Source organism: Podarcis liolepis (genome assembly GCF_965112155.1).
Source record: "Podarcis liolepis genome assembly, chromosome: 12".
Lineage (NCBI taxonomy): Eukaryota > Metazoa > Chordata > Lepidosauria > Squamata > Lacertidae > Podarcis > Podarcis liolepis.
This window is the reverse complement of record NC_139563.1, coordinates 7,703,208-7,722,996: the sequence shown is the minus strand read 5'-3', so window position 1 is coordinate 7,722,996 and position 19,789 is coordinate 7,703,208. Positions and strand designations below refer to the sequence as shown.

General features: G+C 46.1%; 1 protein-coding gene across 1 annotated transcript in view; it reads right to left on the bottom strand.

The window, feature by feature from the left end:
• The window catches only part of LOC310689413 (vasoactive intestinal polypeptide receptor 1-like), a 39,423-nt gene extending 29,201 nt beyond the window's left edge, over positions 1-10,222 (bottom strand). The window contains exon 1 of the mRNA XM_083467099.1: positions 10,104-10,222. Coding sequence (XP_083323225.1) covers positions 10,104-10,139 — 36 coding nt within the window. The 5' untranslated portion in view covers positions 10,140-10,222. The remainder of the gene's footprint in view (positions 1-10,103) is intronic.
• Between the last annotated feature and the right edge of the window lie 9,567 nt (positions 10,223-19,789).

The window sequence follows — 19,789 nt, the reverse complement described above, 5'->3', positions numbered from 1 at the left end:
AGTTTGAGAAAGGGAGATGTTGTAACTGACCGGGTTCATTCCTCTCAGCTCCCCAATTACAGTAAGAACAAGGGTTCAAATCCCCACTCTGATATGAAGCTCACTGAATGAGCTTGGGCCACTCACTGTCTCTCAGCCTAACCTAACCTGTTGTGGAAATAAAGTGTAGAGGGTAGAACCTTGAGTTCCAAATATAAATGTAACAAATAACTATTGGGGATTGTTCTAAGACTGAGCAGAATGTTACCTTTAAAGAACTTTTAGCTTGAAATTGGGGGACTCTTAGGGGACCAAGTTTTTGCCCAAAACTGCTATCTCATTTCACCTTTTATTCTATTGCCGTCACTCCTCGGTTTGTGGTCCTGGCTATGCCTAGATTTGATTTGGTTCCAAATTCATGTTCTATTCTGTGGTTCTGCATTCATCAAGGGAAATCTCACCCTGAAACGGTTACTTCACCTGGGTCTCCCCTGCTGGATGAGAGAGATTCTTCTTACAGGACTATAATATACATATTCAGTATTCATTGCCTTGATCTCTCATCATTACGTTAATTGCGCCTGGCAAATCAGTTTTAAATAACCAGGAATTAAAATAAAGTAGAACATCTAATTAACACCAATGCCGAAAATATCAACCTTGCTTCGAGATCCATGAGGGCTGAATTACTGGAGTCGGAGATCAAAGTCCTGACTGTTAAATATATCCCACTTCTTAAAGTTGAGCTTTAATAATAGACGACGGCTCATATCAATATGTAAATGTGTTCTGCACAAGAGCACTGGCCCTGAATTTCACCCAAAGCAAAATGTTGAGATGGTTTAGGAGGGCAAGCAAAACAAGAAAAGGGGTGAAAAAGAAATTTGTGGGTGTTTGGGTATGTCTTGCACCTCCAACTGATGTCTGATGCTTCTTCAACTAACACATCACTAAACCATGAAACTCACAGGTTAATGCAATAACAGCAGCAAGAATATTATTGGCCCAAAAATGGAAGCTAGAAGAATTACCGATGATTGAAGAATGGAGGATGAAGTTAATGGACTATGCAGAACTAGATAAACTAACAGGAAGGATTCGAAACCAACCGGACCAGAAATTTACTGGAGTAAATTTACGGACTATTTGAAAAGTATTTGTGAAGATCAGATGACGTTTGTAGGTTTGCAAGAAGTTTTGTGAGGAGTATTATTGGAAGTATTGCAAAAATGGAGAAGGGGAAGGATGATTTGTTAAGAGATCTAAAGGCAGTATAAAGTTAAGAAATGCATAAGAAGTGGTTAAAACGGTGGATCATCAGAGGTGCTGATGGAAGTCTAAAAAGATTCTATAAGTGATAAGTTTTGTGGTACATTTTATAATTTATATGTTAAAATCAATAAAAATTATTTTAAAAAAATAAAAAAGAAACTCACAGGTTAAAGCTTACTGGGAAATTATATATAATGAATTGAAAAGGATGTTCAAAATAACTTTTATATATTTTTTTTAAAAAAAAAAACCAGAAGCTTTTCTTTTGGGAATTATAGGGACAGAACTACCTAAATTGTATAGAAATTTATGTATGCTACTACAGCAGCAAGGGAGTTACTTGCCCCAAAATGGAAAAAAGCGGAAGTCCCAGAAAAGGAAGAATAGATACAAAAACTTATGGAATATGCAGAAATGGCAAAAACTTACCGGAAGAATAAGAAATCAAGATAACAAACTTTTTATAAAAGAATGGGAATGGTTTATTGAATATTTACAGACAAATTATAAGCAGATAAAAACATTAGCAGGATTATTGTAATAACCTGCAGTTTTAGAAGAGTATATATTTGCTGCAGATAATTAAATGAGCAAATTAAATGAATTTGGATAGGATATGCAGAAGATATTTTAAAAAAATTAATTTAAGGAGCTGCAGAAAGAGGGGGAAGGAAGTCAAATTTGGAAATGTTGAATTGATTGCGAAACTAATGAAATGTATAAATGTGAAAAGTATAAATAAAAAATAAACCATGAAACTGAATGGGGTAACTGTGCCCCTGAAGGACCAGGTGCGCAGCCTGGGAGTCATTTTGGACTCTCAGCTGTCCATGGAGGCACAGGTCAATTCTGTGTCCAGGGCAGCTGTCTACCAGCTCCATCTGGTACGTAGGCTGACACCCTATCTGCCTGTGGACTGTCTCGCCAGAGTGGTGCATGCTCTGGTTATCTCCCGCTTGGACTACTGCAATGCACTCTACGTGGGGCTACCTCTGAAGGTGACCCGGAAACTACAACTAATCCAGAATGCGGCAGCTAGACTGGTGACTGGGGGCGGCCGCCGAGACCATATAACACCGGTCTTGAAAGACCTACATTGGCTCCCAGTACGTTTCCAAGCACAATTCAAAGTGTTGGTGCTGACCTTTAAAGCCCTAAACGGCCTCGGTCCAGTATACCTGAAGGAGCGTCTCCACCCCCATCATTCTGCCCGGACGCTGAGGTCCAGCACCGAGGGCCTTCTGGCGGTTCCCTTATTGCGAGAAGCAAAGCTACAGGGAACCAGGCAGAGGGCCTTCTCGGTAGTGGCGCCCGCCCTGTGGAACGCCCTTCCAGCAGATGTCAAAGCTATAAACAACTACCTGACATTCAGAAGACATCTTAAGGCAGCCCTGTTCAGGGAAGTTTTTAGCGTGTGATATTTTACTGTATTTTTGGTATTTATGGAAGCCGCCCAGAGTGGCTGGGGAGACCCAGCCAGATGGGCGGGGTATAAATAATAAATTATTATTATTATTATTATTATTATTATTATTATTATTATTATAACACAATTACTAGTGATAGGTGCTAACATGGAGAGCTTGAAAAGGAGGTAAGGCCAATTCGTGGAGGATAATAACAGAAATGGCTGCTAGGATGGATGGATATGTACTGCTTCCCAGACCAGATGCAATAGGTCCATTAATAGCAGCCTTGGAGAAACAGTAACCAAGAGATGGCTTTTGTGGACTTTTCTGGTTCAGCTCACCACTGTGGGCCACAGAAGGTTGCCTAGATAGGCCTTTGGTTTCATCCAGGACCAGTGGCGTAGCGTGGGTTGTCAGCACCCGGGGCAAGGCAAGTAATTTGCGCCCCCTAACCCGTGGATTTGCGCCCCCTAACCCATAGATTTGCGCCCCCTAACCCTAACCCCCAGATGTTGCGCCCGGTGTGGCCGGCCCCCCCTGCACCCCCCACGCTACGCCACTGTCCAGGACGGTTCTTAGGTATATTAAATAAAATTCTGTGGTTGATTTGAGTCTGGTGCTCATGTGAGACGCCTGAGAGATGTCAAGGGTAGCAAAAGGAATTTTGATAAATTTAGTCAGACATGGCAAGAAGATGCCGCATACTCTCATATTGTATATTGCCCAGCAAGACTACAATAAATACCAGCAAAATTTGAAACAGCTGTACGTGAATTTCTCAAGGTTTATGAAGCTAGCTTGTTTTAACAAACCATGGTTAAGATTAATCAAAGTTTAGGGTTCAGGCATGGCAGTAAACTGTGGCTAGGGGTGGGGAGAAATTTCACGCAGTTCTCATTTCAAAGCGATCCTACCTAGTTTTCACTTTACAGAGCAATGTGTGTGCTGAGAGACAGCCACCCTACAAAATTCACACTTCTCTGAATTTGGCAATGCAGATCTCCACCGAAGGAATATGTGCAAACATGCTGGAGGACTGCATCATAAAAGTCAGAGGAGTGCGGATTCTGAAGGCAAACTGCATTTTTTATTTGTGTACATGGAAACCAAGCCTGATGAGGAATGGTTGAAGGAGTTGGATATGTTTCGTTTGAAAAAGAAGAGACCGAGAGGAGATATGATAACTGTCTTCAAATATCTAAAGATCTGTCCCATGGAAGATGGAGCAAGCTTGTTTTCTCCTGTTTCAGAGGGCAGGACCCAAACCAACGGCTCCAAGTTGCAAGAAAAGAGATTCCAACTAAACATGCAGAAAAACTTTTTGACAGAGCTGTTCAACAGTGGAACGGTCTCCCTCGGGGAGGTTGTGGAGTCTTCCTCTGAGGTGTGTTTATGTGTTTATGTGTTTATGTTCCTTCCGATGCCAAGTAAAAACCTTTTAAAAAAAATAATCAGACTTTTAAAAGTTGACAGCGGTGAAATCCTTTCCATGTCTTTCCATGGCTCCCAGTACATTTCCGAGCACAATTCAAAGTGTTGGTGCTGACCTTTAAAGCCCTAAACGGCCTTGGTCCAGTATACCTGAAGGTGCGTCTCCACCTCCATCATTCTGCCTGGACGCTGAGGTCCAGCGCCGAGGGCCTTCTGGCGGTTCCCTCATTGCGAGAAGCAAAGCTACAGGGAACCAGGCAGAGGGCTTTCTCGGTAGTGGCGCCCGCCCTGTGGAACCCACTTCCAGCAGATGTCAAAGCGATAAACAACTACCTGACATTCAGTAGACATCTTAAGGCAGCCCTGTTCAGGGAAGTATTTAACGTGTGTTATTTTATTGTATTTTTGGTTTCTATGGAAGCCGTCCAGAGTGGCTGGGGAGGCCCAGCCAGATGGGCGGGATATAAATAAATTATTATTATTATTATTATTATTATTATTATTATTATTATTATTAACTCTGCTAATTATGAGAATTGTTTCAATATCTGTGTTTGTTCTTCCTGCATTACTGGGACTAGGCAATGGCCAGGGACTCAGGCTCAGACTCAGAACCAGAGGAGACTCAGTCTGCACCGGATCCTTTGCCTCAGGCATCACCTGAACCAAGTCTGGGGCCTGATCCTGAAGTCCCAGTCTGCACAGGTTCCCCTTCAACAAACACCAGCTGGGCCGAGTCAGGGGCCTGAGCCTGCCCTGGCTCCAGATGCGGGGATGACCTCATGCCTTCAGCTGGGCCATCACTTACAGCTGCTCCACTACCGGTTGGGTCAGGGGAGGCTGAGGCGGCCTCTGGGTCTAGTAACCCACCGACATCTCCCAAACTACAGAGACTGAAGAGACTAAGGTCTAAGAGGAGGAAAGACCTGAGTGTTCACAGGAGGAGTGCTTGCCTTCGGGTGAAACAGGGAGGTGAGTCACCGGGGGATCAGGACTGGCCGCAACCCCGACAAAGATAAAAGGCTGTCGGACCCCACCCCAGGTTGTGGGAGCAACATTGCTGTACGCTGGATCCTGCACCTGTCCTTCTCTGGTTTCCTGCCTGGTTACCCCTGGGCCTAGCACATAGATGACCCTTCCAGTTCTACAATTCTATGATGGTAAAGGTAAAGGGACCCCTGACCATTAGGTCCAGTCGTGGCCGACTCTGGGGTTGCGGCGCTCATTTTGCTTTTTTGGCCAAGGGAGCCGGCATACAGCTTCTGGGTCATGTGGCCAGCATGACTAAGCTGCTTCTGGCGAACCAAAGCAGCACACGGAAACGCCATTTACCTTCCCGCCGGAGGAGTACCTATTTATCTACTTGCACTTTGACGTGCTTTCGAACTGCTAGGTTGGCAGGAGCAGGGACCGAGCAATGGGAACTCACCCCATCGCGGGGATTCGAACCACCGACCTTCTGATCAGCAAGTCCTAGGCTCTGTGGTTTAACCCACAGCACCACCCGCGTCCCTAAATTCTATGATGAGGTGTTAATTAATTTATTCTGATGTGCATCATCCTGTGACAACATTGCAGTCAATCAATAAATCTGCATCCCTCCCCCTCACTCTGATCAATATCTCTATTGCTTCCCATGAGGACATGGGCCCCTGGCCCTCTTAGGCTGTGGAGGTGACCCTGAGATGCTCTTCTCATTTTCTCCCACGCTAGTCATGATGCTTTGTCAATCTCCTCCTGCCACCCCCAACCGCCCCCTGGCTGGGTGGAGAAGAGAGGAAACTTCACTTTTGTACCTAACGCTTCCACGTCAGGTTTCTGACATGTTCTGTGACTCTTTTTGTCATCCCAATTAAAAGTTAATAGCTGTCAAAAGTGCTTCACGTGTTTAAAGGCATTAAGAGTAATGATAATTACTAGGTGCGCTCGTCAGGCATTCAGATGCAACCACCCATGCAGGCAGAAATTGCTCAGGCAGACAAAGGAGAGAGAGAGAGAGAGAGAGAGAGAGAGAGAGAGAGAGAGAGAGAGAGGCAAACAATGGCTGGGGGCTGCCATGCGAGAGGAGTGGGTTTCATGGGTTTGGCAGCACGCAGGGACCAATCTGGACCTACAAATTGGCTAGGCTGAAGGATCGGTCCCACAAATCAGATCAGGATGTCTGTGTCTTTGCACAGTCCTATAACTGAGGCTCAGACCAACTTTGCAAAGTAGGCAAGGCTGAATGATTGGTCCCACAAAGTTAGGTCAGAGGGAGTGGGAGTGTCCATGCGTCGGCTTTTAATTTATTCCCACAACAGCCCGGCTGTTAGGTGGGTTAGGCTGAATTATTGTTGATTTGGCCAAAGTCACATGCTGTGATGTACAATGATACCTTGGTTCTCAAACGCCTTGGTACTCAAACAACTTGGAACCCAAACACTGCAAACCCGGGAGTAAGTGTTCCGGTTTGCGAATGTTTTTCGGAAGCCGAACGTGCTCCATTTTGAGTGTTACGCTTCCGATTTGAGTACAACACTTCCGTTTTGAGGATTACGCAGAGGTCCGTCTGTTTTTGCTATTTATTGTGAGTTTTTGTTTTTGCAGCTCTTTTTTTGTGACTGTGTGGAACCCAGTTCAGCTACTGATTGATTGATTGATTGATTGTGTGACTGCAATACATTGTTGATTGCTTTCATTTCATGGATCAATGGTCTCGTTAGATAGCAAAACTCATGTTAAATTGCTGTTTTGGGGTTGTCTTTATTCCGTTTTGCATTACTTTCGATGGGAAAGCGTGCCTCGGTTTTGGAACGCTTTGGTTTTGGAACAGACTTCTGGAACAGGTTAAGTTTGAGAACCAAGGTACCACCATATGTACGTATCTGTATGGGGGTAGATTGGAGGTTTGCCTATTCCAGGGGGCTGCCCTTCCCCTTTTGTTGCCCATATTTTATTTGCTTTTTTGGGGGGGGTGTATGTGCTTTGCCTATTTTGGGGAGGAGATCGGGGGCAGCACCCATTTTTCTGTTGTGGAATGAGTATGCCTTTGTCTCCCTGACAGTTTCCTTTAGGTTTCCAGATGTACTTCCAGGTCTTAAAAAGACAGGGCCTTCAGAAATGGATTCCGACTGGCTGCCAAACTGCTGTGCTGTGGATTTTTTACCTCAGTCAGGGGTTGGGCAGTCAGGCTCCTGTGAATGTCCTTTTCCAGATTATCATGTCTAGATTTCTTATTTTAACTCTCCTTCCTTGTATTAATTTATGACATCGTGTGTGTGTGTGTGTGTGTGTGTGTGTGTGTGTTCAGAAACGACTCACCCTTTTTTGAGAAGACAGGAATTGAATTTGAGCCAAAAACCTGTTTTTCCCGAAACGCAAATGTCACAACGTTCTGCTTACAAACACCCAAGTGAGCCCAAGAAATCTGTTCAAACTCCTTCTTAAGGAGGCCGAAGTGAAAAAACCAAAACCTGTCATCACTGCTAGCGTGGGTACAAACGCCCCACTCCCCTTACTTATCTAGCCACAACTGAAACAATATTCTGATTTAAAACTCTCTCTCATTTTTGCCATGCATTCAAGGAAACTACTACTTGGACTCAAGAAAGCTTAAAAGAAGAAGAAGGATGAATTAAGCTCTACTGTTATCAGAAGAGAGAAAAATAGGAATGAGGTCGCCATTGATCCCTAAAGGAATGTGAGTGCAGAAAGCAATCGTGATGTGGAAGTTTCCTGCATTCAAGCAAGTTCACTAGCAGCACTTCTAAGTACAAAAGAGCCTGTGGATCTTAGGGAACAAGAATAATAATAATAATAATAATAATAATAATAATAATAATAATAGGTAAAGGGTAAAGGGGTAAAGGGACCCCTGACCATTAGGTCCAGTCGTGACCAACTCTGGGGTTGTGGTGCTCATCTCGCTTTATTGGCCGAGGGAGCCGGCGTACAGCTTCCGGGTCATGTGGCCAGCATGACTAAGCCGCTTCTGGTGAACCAGAGCAGCACACGGAAATGCCGTTTACCTTCCCGCCGGAGTAGTACCTATTTATCTACTTGCACTTTGTGCTTTCAAACTGCTAGGTTGGCAGGAGCTGGGATCAAGCAACGGGAGCTCACCCCGTCACGGGGATTCGAACCGCTGACCTTCTGATCGGCAAGTCCTAGGCTCTGTGGTTTAACCCACAGCGCCACCCGCGTCCCATATTAATAATAATAATAATAATAATAATAATAATAATAATAATAATAATTTATTAATCATAGCCCACCCATCTGGCTGGGTTTCCAGTGAGTGAACCAGATCTGCCTTTAGTAATTTAGTTTAAACTCTGGAACTCACTCCCAAAGGAGGCAGCGATGGCCACCGAGTTGGGTGCCTTTGAAAGAGGATTTCACAAATTCACGAAGGAAGAAAAGGCGATTGTCAATGGCTGCTAGCCATGATGACTATGCCCTGCCTCCACGCTTTCCTCCTGAATCCCAGTTGCTGGAAACTACAGGAAGGCAGACAGCTCTTGTGCTCAAATCCTGACCGCAGGTTTTCCACAGGCATTTGGTTGGCCACTGTGAGGAACAGGGTGTTGGTCTGATCCCATTGGTCTGAGCTCTCAGAAGGTTGTGGACCCTTGGAGGGTTTTAAGCAGAGGTTGGATGGCCACCCATCATGGATGCTTTAGTTGAGATTCCTTCATTGAAGGGGGTTGGGACTTGACCAGTATTTCACAAACTTGGGTCTGCGCTTGTTTCTGGACTACAGCTCCCATCATCCCTAGCTAGTAAGACCAGTGGTCAGGGATAATGGGGATTGTAGTCCAAAAACAGCTGGAGACCCAAGTTTAGAAACATTGGGCTAGATGAACTCCAGGGTCCCACCCAATTCTACAATTCTGCGATTCTTACGTTAGATATTCAGATAGTTTCCGAGCACAATTCAAAGTCTTGGTGCTGACCTTTAAAGCCCTAAATGGCCTTGGCCCAGTATACCTGAAGGAGCGTCTCCACCCCCATCATTCTACCAGGACACTGAGGTCCAGCGCCGAGGGCTTTCTGGCGGTTCCCTCATTGTGAGAAGTGAGGTTACAGGGAACCAGGCAGAGGGCCTTCTCGGTAGTGGCGCCCTCCCTGTGGAACACCCTCCCACAAGATGTCAAAGAGAAGAACAACTACCAGACTTTTAGAAGACATCTGAAGGCAGCCCTGTTTAGGGAAGCTTTTAATGTTTAACAGACCACTGTATTTTAATACCTTGTTGGAAGCTGCCCAGGGTGGCTGGGGAGACCCAGCCAGAGGGGCAGGGTATAAATAATAATAATAATAGTTCTGAATATCCATTTTTAAACCCATCCTGAAAGATGAGACTCCATTAGCAATATTTGTCTTCTATGCATTGCTTCCTGTCGCCTCTCCTCTCCCTTCTGCTTTCTCCATTCTCTTCTCTCCCCCATTTCTCCTTCTGTTAAAATTCCCAGTAAAAAGAAACGTCAGTGGTGGTGACCCCCATCATTGGGGTTTGGCCTGCCTAGTACTTCTTGAGCCATCCGACGAAGACGAATGCTGTCTCCACAGCAGAAGTTCAGCAGCGGCAACAATTATTTAAGCCATAGTTGAGAGTGGAAGCGGCAAAGCATCTGATAACCTCAGCTGCTGGCGCAACATACATAGACGTGCCCCGTTACGTCCTTGCTCCCTGTATGAATTCACCTGAGAATAATTGCCAGCTTCTCCCGCCACACTCCCGGTTCCTAAGATCACACCTCTGCGATCCTCGCCAACCGGTGACCAAAACCCACTTCTGTCTGTTCCACTCTCAAAACTGCAATGAAAGAGCAGTAATCTGCCTATTTAACTCTTCTTGAACCGCCTCAATGGAGCACTGTAGGATGCCCAGAGGCTTTTAAGGGCTCCTCGTGGACCCACAAAGAAGGAACAAGCTGACACTTTGCGAAGGCACAAACCAGCTTCTCCCAAAGAGGAGCAGGCTGTCTAAGGATTTCGTTCCCTGGAAAGGCAAACAATGGATTCACTTACCAAGGGGAAGAACAGCGAGCAGAAAGTTAGCAGCATCTTCCGTCGCGGCAGGAGACTCTGTCCCTGCCGGCACACGGCTGACGATCCACACCAATCAAGCACCGCCTCTTTAGATACACCTTCTCAGCTCGGCTTTCAAGGAGCAATTCTCCCCGCAGGCTCCAGTCCTCACAGGTAAGCAAAAGCACCATCGTCATTAGCATCTTACCAGCAGTAGTAGAAAGACAGGAATAATGAATCTTATTGCTATTGCTACCACTGTAATGTTCTTTTTAAAAAAGAAATAAAAAGAAATCTTATTTATTGATTTCTCAAGAAAAAAACTGTACGGACCGTAAATTGCTTTCTCCGTTGACTTCCCTTCCACAGTTTCCATATCTACCCTTAAATGCTGCATATTTTACATATACAGTGGTACTTCGGGTTAAGAACTTAATTCGTTCTGGAGGTCCGTTCTTAACCGAAAACTGTTCTTAACCTGAGGTACCACTTTAGCTAATGGGGCCTCCCGCTGCTGCCGTGCCACCGCTGCGCAATTTCTGTTCTCATCCTGAAGGAAAGTTCTTAACCCGAGGTACTATTTCTGGGTTAGCAGAGTCTGTAACCTGAAGCATCTGTAACCCGAGGTACTACTGTAATATAATATTCAATACATCCACTCTAACGTATTTATCTTAATATATTAACGCTGCTGCTCATATTTCAAATCCTGCTCGTGTTTTCATCTCATGATAATACTCAATGAAACGTTTCCAGTCCTCAAGGAATTTCCCGTCATTTTGGTCACTAATCTTTGCTATTTATCTCACCAATTCCGCCTACTCCATCGTTTTCATAGAATCATAGAATCATAGAGTTGGAAGAGACCACAAGGGCCATCGAGTCCAACCCCCTGCCAAGCAGGAAACACCATCAGAGCACTCCTGACATATGGTTGTCAAGCCTCTGCTTAAAGACCTCCAAAGAAGGAGACTCCACCATACTCCTTGGCAGCAAATTCCACTGTCAAACAGCTCTTACTGTCAGGAAGTTCTTCCAAATGTTTAGGTGGAATCTTCTTTCTTGTAGTTTGGATCCATTGCTCCGTGTCCGCTTCTCTGGAGCAGCAGAAAACAACCTTTCTCCCTCCTCTATGTGACATCCTTTTATATATTTGAACATGGCTATCATATCACCCCTTAACCTCCTCTTCTCCAGGCTAAACATGCCCAGCTCCCTTAGCCGTTCCTCATAGGGCATCGTTTCCAGGCCTTGGACCATTTTGGTTGCCCTCCTCTGGACACGTTCCAGTTTGTCAGTGTCCTTCTTGAACTGTGGTGCCCAGAACTGGACACAGTACTCCAGGTGAGGTCTGACCAGAGCAGAATACAGTGGCACTATTACTTCCCTTGATCTTGATCTTTGAAAAGCCATCCTTCCTTTGTAGGAACCTCTAGCAATTTCCTATTAAAAAATGTGCAACACACTGTACAGCTGTGATGGGGAAGCTTTCTGTAGCTCAAGGGCCACATTCCCTCATAGAAAACCTTTCAGGGGCCACAGGCCAGTGGTAGGTATGACCAGAGGTGAAAAGTTGGGTGGAGCATCAAACATGTGCTTTCAATGGGGGACTTATAAGAATGTGTAGTATGCACAGATTTGGGATCCTGTGGGGCTGAGGGCTCCACAAGTTATATAGATTGCAAATGGAGAACATCGCTTGAATGGGTGGCTGCAAACAATTAATTGTCATTATGGGATTCTAGTGTTTGTGCTCATTGTATTGCTTCCTGCTCCCCAATTAAAATCAGTGGAGGCTGGTCCATTCAGTCAACCAGCACTAATAATAATAATAATAATAATAATAATAATAATAATAATAATAATTTATTTATACCCTGCCCATCTGATTGGGTTTCCCCAGTCAATCTGAGCAGCTCCCAAGTGGAATGTCAAGTGGGTTTTTTTTTTAAAAAAGGTTTCCCAAAAAATCTCAAATCCACACTCTTTCCTGCTCTCCCTGTTCTTCCCTAATCCATTTGAATTTACATAGGCTCAGAGAGACTTTTCTGCCAGTCTTCTGTTCTCTGGCCAATCAGCTCTCTTCGCTGCCCAGAGAGAAAGCGGGACCGCTCAACATATACATTGTTGCTGTCTTCACTCAAAAGGAAAGCGATGCCCAACCTGGTGATAATGGAATAAATGGTGTAAGGAGGGAATTTCAGCTCAATATAGAAAAGGAGGTGGCAAGGCAATGTCTGTTGTTGTTTAGTCATTTAGTCATGTCCGACTCTTCATGACCCCATGGACCAGAGCACGCCAGGCACGCCTGTCTTCCACTGCCTCCTTCAGTTTGGTCAAACTCATGGATGTCAAGCTACTTTAAATGAATTCAGATTTCCAGGGCCGGATGAACTGCACCAATATAAGATGGGAGACATCCGGCTTGCCAGTAGTACGTGTGAAAAGGATCTAGGGGTCTTAGCAGACCACAAGCTTCACATGAGTCCACAGTGTGATGCAGTAGGAAAAAAGCTAATGCAATTCTGGGTTGCATCAATAGAAGGTCCAGGTCAAGGGAAGTCATAGCCCCACTCTATTCTGCCTTGGTCAGACCACACCTGGAGTCCTGTTTCCAGTTCTGGGCATGGCAATTTAAGAAGGATCTTGAGAAGCTGGGATGTGTGCAGAGGAGGGCGAACAAGGTGATCGAGGGTCTGGAAGCCAAGCCTGATGAGGAACAGTTGAGGGAGTTGGGTATGTTGAGCCTGGGAAAGAGGAGATATGTCACCTACAAGTAACCAATGCGATGTCAATCACATGGAAAGATGTTGTCCTTCTCCAGAGGGTAGGACCCGAACCAATTTATTCAAGTTACAAGAAAGGATACTCCATCAGGAAGAGCTTTTCAATGGTGGAACAGACTCCTTTGGAAGGTGGTTGACTGTCTTTCATCGGAGGTTTTTAAGCAGAGGTTGGGTGCCCATCTGTCATGGATGCTTTAGCTGAGATTCCTACATTGTAGGGGGTTGGTCTAAATGACCCTCAGGGTCCCTTCCAACTCTATGATTCTGTGTGGGGCTTCAACCCACTACACTGAGATTGAGAGCCTCATTCTGTACTGAGCTATCCCAGCATGAGCCAAGTTCTTTCAGTCCGTCAGTCTGTCTGTCTGTCTGTCTGTCTGTTTGTCTTCCTCCCTTCCTCCCTTCCTCCTTTCCTCCCTTCCTCCCTCCCTCCCTCCCTCCCTTCCTTCCTTCCTTCCTTCCTTCCTTCCTTCCTTCTTCCCTTCCTCCCTTCCTTCCTTCTCTCATTCATCTTTTTCTCTTTAAATAAGCAACACGAATCTATTTATATGCAACCAGGCCTGCTGAAGCTGTACTATTTCCAGGCCTTAAAACAGCCAGCGAATCCAGGAAAAGCTGAATCGAATGGCGTAATTGTTGTCACGTTGATGGGATTGAAATTAAGAGAAGTTATTTGAAAGGATAGAATTAGAAAGTGTGGTGATTGGGAGGTACATAATGCATCTCCATCAGGCAGGATGTGAAATCCACCACACAACATGTTGCAGCTGCAATTAAAAAGAAAGAAAGGGAAAATCTCTCGTGTTTCTTTCTATAAAAGTCACTGGCAGATTGAGAAAAGGAACAAAAACATCACCTCCTGCTGAGGCTCCTGACGGAGGGCAGGGAAGAGAGGAGACTTGCAGAGGTAGAGGATATTTGAAGTGTGCCATGTAGATAAGAAGAAGAGGCTGCTGTGTCAAGCCAATGGCCTCTGTAGACCAATACCCTGTTTTCATAGAGGCCAGACGGATGTCAGGTACCGGAGACAGGAGTAAGTCAGCAAAGCCATTTCCGACTTCAGAGGAGAGGGGGTTGCGGGCAAAAATCCTCCCACATCCTCATGCGGGGGCTAGCCTTTGCCCCCGCGAGAGTAGGGAATCCCCGGGCATGTCGGCGACCCGGCCCGCCAATCAGCGGGCCGGGGAGGCGTGGTCTAGCCTATTTAAGGCTAGGCACGCCCGGGGATCGCCCTCTTTGCCCCTTCCAGCCAAGCAGGTTTTTTCCCATCCCACCCACCCTTTAGGTTTAGGTTGCTTTGACCTTGCTATGGACTTCGGTTGGTCGCCGCAAGGGGCCTGGTAGGAATTTTTCCAAGTTGGCACTCTTCGAGCCTTTTGGTTTTTTCGCCTACCTCGTAGCAAACGTCACAACTTATTCGGTGTTGGCGGTTAGGCATTGGCAGGGGTCAATTGTTATGCAAATGAAGGGGGAAGGAAAAGCCATCACCTTCCCCAAGGCTAAGGGTAGTCCGGTAGAGGACTCCGGGGGGTGTTGCCTTGTCCGAAACCTTGGGAGGTAAGGGCCTCCGGCACGCCCCAGAGCGGTGACACCCGTGGGATCCTAGTTGGCGTACTTCAACAGGACTCCCACGGCTTGTGGACAACCCTTCCCGGTCCCCATGCCGGGTAGTCGTTAGGAGCCAATGCCTAAGGCCAATACCTGTCAATTCTGTAATCAATAAAGTTGTGGCCTTTTCGTGCCCATTAACCTTAAATACCGTGTCTAGTGTCTTTATTTCACATGGGGGAGGGGACTTGCCACGCAATAAAACACTCAGTGACGGTGAAATTAACTCTTCATTCAAAGAAACCAAAACTAGTTGTTATGTACTAAGCTTGGATCCTAGAACAATAGGCAAGTAGGGTCCTAGAATACAACAACTGTTGGGCCTGCAGGAAAAGACCAATCAGGCTCCAGGAGGAAGTTAATCAGCCTATTAGGCTGGTAGGATCCTAGAATGCAACAACTGATTGGCCTGCAGGAAAAGACCAATCAGGCTCCAGGAGGGAAGAAGAATCAGCCAATCAGACAGGACTCATTGTGTAAATACATGAAGGAGCATCTCCACCCCCATCGTTCAGCCCAGACACTGAGGTCCAGTGCCGAGGGCCTTCTGGCGGTTCCCTCGCTGCGAGAAGCGAAGTTACAGGGAACCAGGCAGAGGGCCTTCTCGGTAGTGGCATCCGTCCTGTGGAACGCCCTCCCACCAGATGTCAAAGAGAAAAATAACTACCAAACTTTTAGAAGACATCTGAAGGCAGCCCTGTTTAGGGAAGCTTTTAATGTTTAACAGGTTATTGTATTTTAGTGTTTTGTTGGAAGCCGCCCAGAGTGCCTGGGAGTGCCAGCCAGATGGACAGGGTATAAATAATAAATATTATTATTATTATTATTATTATTATTATTATTATTATTAAGCCTGAGGTTTGGGGGGGGGGCAATTCAATCACTGTTTTACAAGCTGCAATAAAGAGCATGAAATCACTACAGGACTCTGAGTATATTTCACTAGTGATTGCAGCAACTGTTCCCAATAGGTCTTCCCCAATGAGGCAGTTGTGAGGGCCTTCCCACCGTTCCCTAAGACTCCTTCTTCACAGGATCCTTCCCAAATCTCTGGGTCCTTTGTCTAGTCTCTTGTTGCTCGTCCCTTTTCATTCCACTACATGTTCTGGGAGCTGACCACAGCAGGAGAGGGCGATTCCCTGGATTCTGTGGCAGCCTGCCCCATCTCTGTTTCCTGGCCCGCCTCCTCTTCTACATCTGATTCTGGACTGCTCTCTGCCCTAGCCTCTTCCTGCTCACTATACCCTGTTGCCTCTACAGCTTCTGACATCTCCTCCTCCCAGTCTTCTCCCTCTGACCACTTGTCTTCATCCCACCATCAGTTCCCTGGCCCTGGGCCTTCTTCCCCTGGGGGTTCCCTTGGGGGGCCACCAGCTGGTGCCTCCCAGCATTCCTCTCCATCAAGCAGTTCTGTGACACCAGGTCCCCAAAGGATACTCAGAGAAGAACGTGTAATAGGACTCTCATAAGAACATCAGAAGATGTTGCTGGGTCAGGGCAAAGGCCCATCTTGACCAACATTCTGTTCTCAGAGTGGCCAACAAGATGCCCTGGGAAGACCAGAGCAGAGTTTCAGTGCAGTGCAACTCACTTAAGAAGAGGCCTGCAGGATCATGCCAAATGACCATCTACTCCATTATCCTGGAGCAATCCATTCTCACTGTGGCGGCCAACTGTGAAAAACCTGTAAGCAGCACCTGAGTTCAATAACCCCTTTTCACAGCTGTCATTCCCAGACCATCCAAGTGTCTCTATTTTCCAGGGACAGTCCTAGATTTACAGAAGCCATTCGAGCTTCTGATTTGATCCCATAATGTCCCGCTTTTCCTTAGGACGTCCCTATTTTCTTCGGAGAAGTGTTACAGTGTACGGAATTATGTGACCCCTGAGCCAAGGAGATAAGTAACTAGACAACCTTTAGAAGACATCTGAAAGGAGTTCTGTGTGGGGAAGTTTTTTAATGTTTAATGTTTTATTAAGTTCAGCGCTTTTTTTTTTCTTTAAAAATGTTTAGGGGTACTCTCATTTTGACTCAACAAAAATCACCATTTTATACTTCAAATCCAGAAAAAGAAATACAGTAAATGGACAAAAGTACAAAGAACATGCATTACCTCACATTACCTCATTTTATCACACATCCACATTCCACACTGCTTCACACATTAAACGCCCGCTTCAGTCTGTGACTCAGGAAACACCATGGCTGAAAATGAGGCCGCCATCAGGGGTAGCAATGGAACTGACAATTCACCGTGATAGAGAAGAAACCTATTTTTTAAAAAATAGTTTCTTCTCCCATTAGATTCACAAAATGTTTAGGGGTATGCGTACCCCTGCATCCCCCAGAAAAAAGCACTGTGTGTGTGTGTGTGTATACACATATATACACACAGTGTTACCTCGGGTTACAAACGCTTCGGGTTACAAACACTTCAGGTTACAAACTCCGCTAACCAGGAAGTAGTACCTCAGGTTATAAACTTTGCCTCAGGAAGAGAACGGAAATCACGCGCCAGTGGCGTGGCTGCAGAAGGAGGACCCATTAGTGAAAGCACGCCTCGGGTTAAGAACGGTTTCATGTTAAGAACGGATCTCTGGAATGAATTAAGTTTGTAACCCGAGGTACCGCTGTGTTTATATATATATATGGGACGCGGGTAGCGCTGTGGTCTAAACCACTGAACCTCTTGGACTTCCCGATCAGAAGGTCAGCGGTTCGAATCCCCATGACAGGGTGAGCGCCCGTTGCTCGGTCCCAGCTCCTGCCAACATAGCAGTTCGAAAGCATGCCCCCCCAAAGTGCAAGTAGATAAATAGGTACCACTCCAGCGGGAAGGTAAACAGTGTTTCTGTGCATTTCTCTGGTTTCAGTGTTCCATTGCACCAGAAGCCGCTTAGTCATGCTGGCCACATGACCCGGAAAAACTGTATGTGGACAAATGCCAGCTCCCTCGGCCTGTAAAACGAGATGAGCACCACAACCCCTGAGTCGTCTGCGACTGGACTTAAATGTCAGGTATCCTTTACCTTTATATCTATCTATCTATCTATCTATCTATCTATCTATCTATCTACCCAGAGTTACTGGGGTAACCCAGTGGGATGGGTGGAGTATAAATAAGAAGAGAAGAGTTTGGATTTGATATCCTGCTTTATCACTACCCTAAGGAGTCTCAAAGCGGCTAACAATCTCCTTTCCCTTCTTCCCCCACAGCAAACACTCTGTGAGGTGAGTGGGGCTGAGAGACTTCAGAGAAGTGGGACTGGCCCAAGGTCACCCAGCAGCTGCATGTGGAGGAGCGGGGATGCGAACCCGGTTCACCAGATTACGAGTCCACCGCTCTTAACCACTACACCATACCAGCACCATCAGCATCAGCATCATTGAATATGACATCCTTATTTTCATCAGAGAAGTGCTGAAGGCTATGGATTTCGAGCAACTGAATTTCATCCTGGGCCTGAGGCCTGACACTCACCACCTGTTTCACTCAATAATGTTTCCCCGAGGAAAGATGAGTTAAAGATAATGATCACCCAGCCGTTTAAAAACACACTCACAGCAAGAAGTCTATATTCGCTCACTTAAGAAGAGTGCAGAGCAGGACCAGATGGTGTGTTCAACTTTGCGGTGACAGTGCCTCTCCGTCACAGTGATCGGGGCAGCGTGACACACTTCCCCTTTAAGGCAGTTTCTAGCAAGCCCTGCAACAACAGCAGCAACAAATCGAGCACCATCTTCCAACCTTTCAGATAATCAAATCCTTTCCATTTCTTAATTATTAAAACATTTGTGTGTGTGTGTGTGTGTGTGTGTTTTAAGAAATCTTTCCAGCATGACAGATGGAGAACAACCTCGCACTTCTCCGAGAGCTAAAATTAAACGGAATAGCTTTATTAAAGAGTAATCAAACTTTAAGGCGGTCCCATATGCTCTGGTTATGCAACTCGGTCCGATGGGCTAAAAATACCCCTGGCAATGCAATTGGCACAATGCAAATGAATCAGAAGGATTCAAAACCTGCGGGACCAGAGATTTACAGAAGATTGGAATAAGTACAGTGGTACCTCGGGTTTGGGACGCGGGTGGCGCTGCGGGTAAAAGCTCAGTGCCTAGGGCTTGCTGATCGTATGGTCGGTGGTTGGAATACCCGCGGCGTGGTGAGCTCCCGTCGTTCGGTCCCAGCTCCTGCCCACCTAGCAGTTCGAAAGCACCCGTAAGTGCAAGTAGATAAATAGGTACCGCTTTATAGCGGGGCGGTAAACGCCATTTCTGTGTGCTGCGCTGGCTCGCCAGAGCAGCTTCGTCATGCTGGCCATGTGACCCGGAAGTGTCTTCGGACAGCGCTGGCCCCCGGCCTCTTAAGCGAGATGGGCGTGCAACCCTAGAGTCGGACACGACTGGCCCGTACGGGCAGGGGTACCTTTACCTCGGGTTAAGTACTTAATTCGTTCCGGAGGTCCGTTCTTAACCTGAAGCACCACTTTAGCTATTGGGGCCTCCTGCTGCCGCCGCGCCATCAGAGCACAATTTCTGTTCTCATCCTGAAGCAAAGTTCTTAACCCGAGGTACTATCTCTGGGTTAGCGGAGTACGTAACCTGAAGCGTATGTAACCTGAAGCGTATGTAACCCGAGGTACCACTGTATATGAATTATTTGAAGAGCAACTGTAATCAACAAATGACACTAGTAGGACAACAAGAAGTTTTGGAAGGAGAAATATATGAAGTGTTACAAAGTAGAAAACAATAGAGATGTTGGTTATGAGTTTGAAATGTAATAGGGAAAATAAGAAATGCATACTAAGAGATTAGATTGGAAAATTTTCAGACAGGACTGATGGAAGCCAGAAAAATTGAATAAGATGTAAAAGTATGTTTAATTACTGTTGGAAATGATATGTTAAAAAACTAATAAATCTATACATATATGTAATGGGTTTAGGGGTTGCTCGTGCGTAAGTGCCGCCACTCCTGGCTAGGTTACCTGGTTAACCCTTTCTGACTGAACAGCCTCCAGCATCGTGACTGTCTCAGTCGCTGGCAGAATCCGTCAGTGGGCGTTTCCTCAACCTTTTCCAGCATAAAAGTTGTTTGACGCCAAGTCTCCTCCTACTCTCCCTGCACGGAAGTCTTCTGCACAGGGTGGGTGTGGGCAGCGGAGTACCCGTACTCTCTCCGCTCGTCTCCAGAGAAGAGTCTTGGAGCCTCCTCCCCGATTCCCCCACCTGCCCCCCTTTTCCACTGGTGTTACACTGATTTCCTTCCCCAGCAGATGGGCTGCCTCT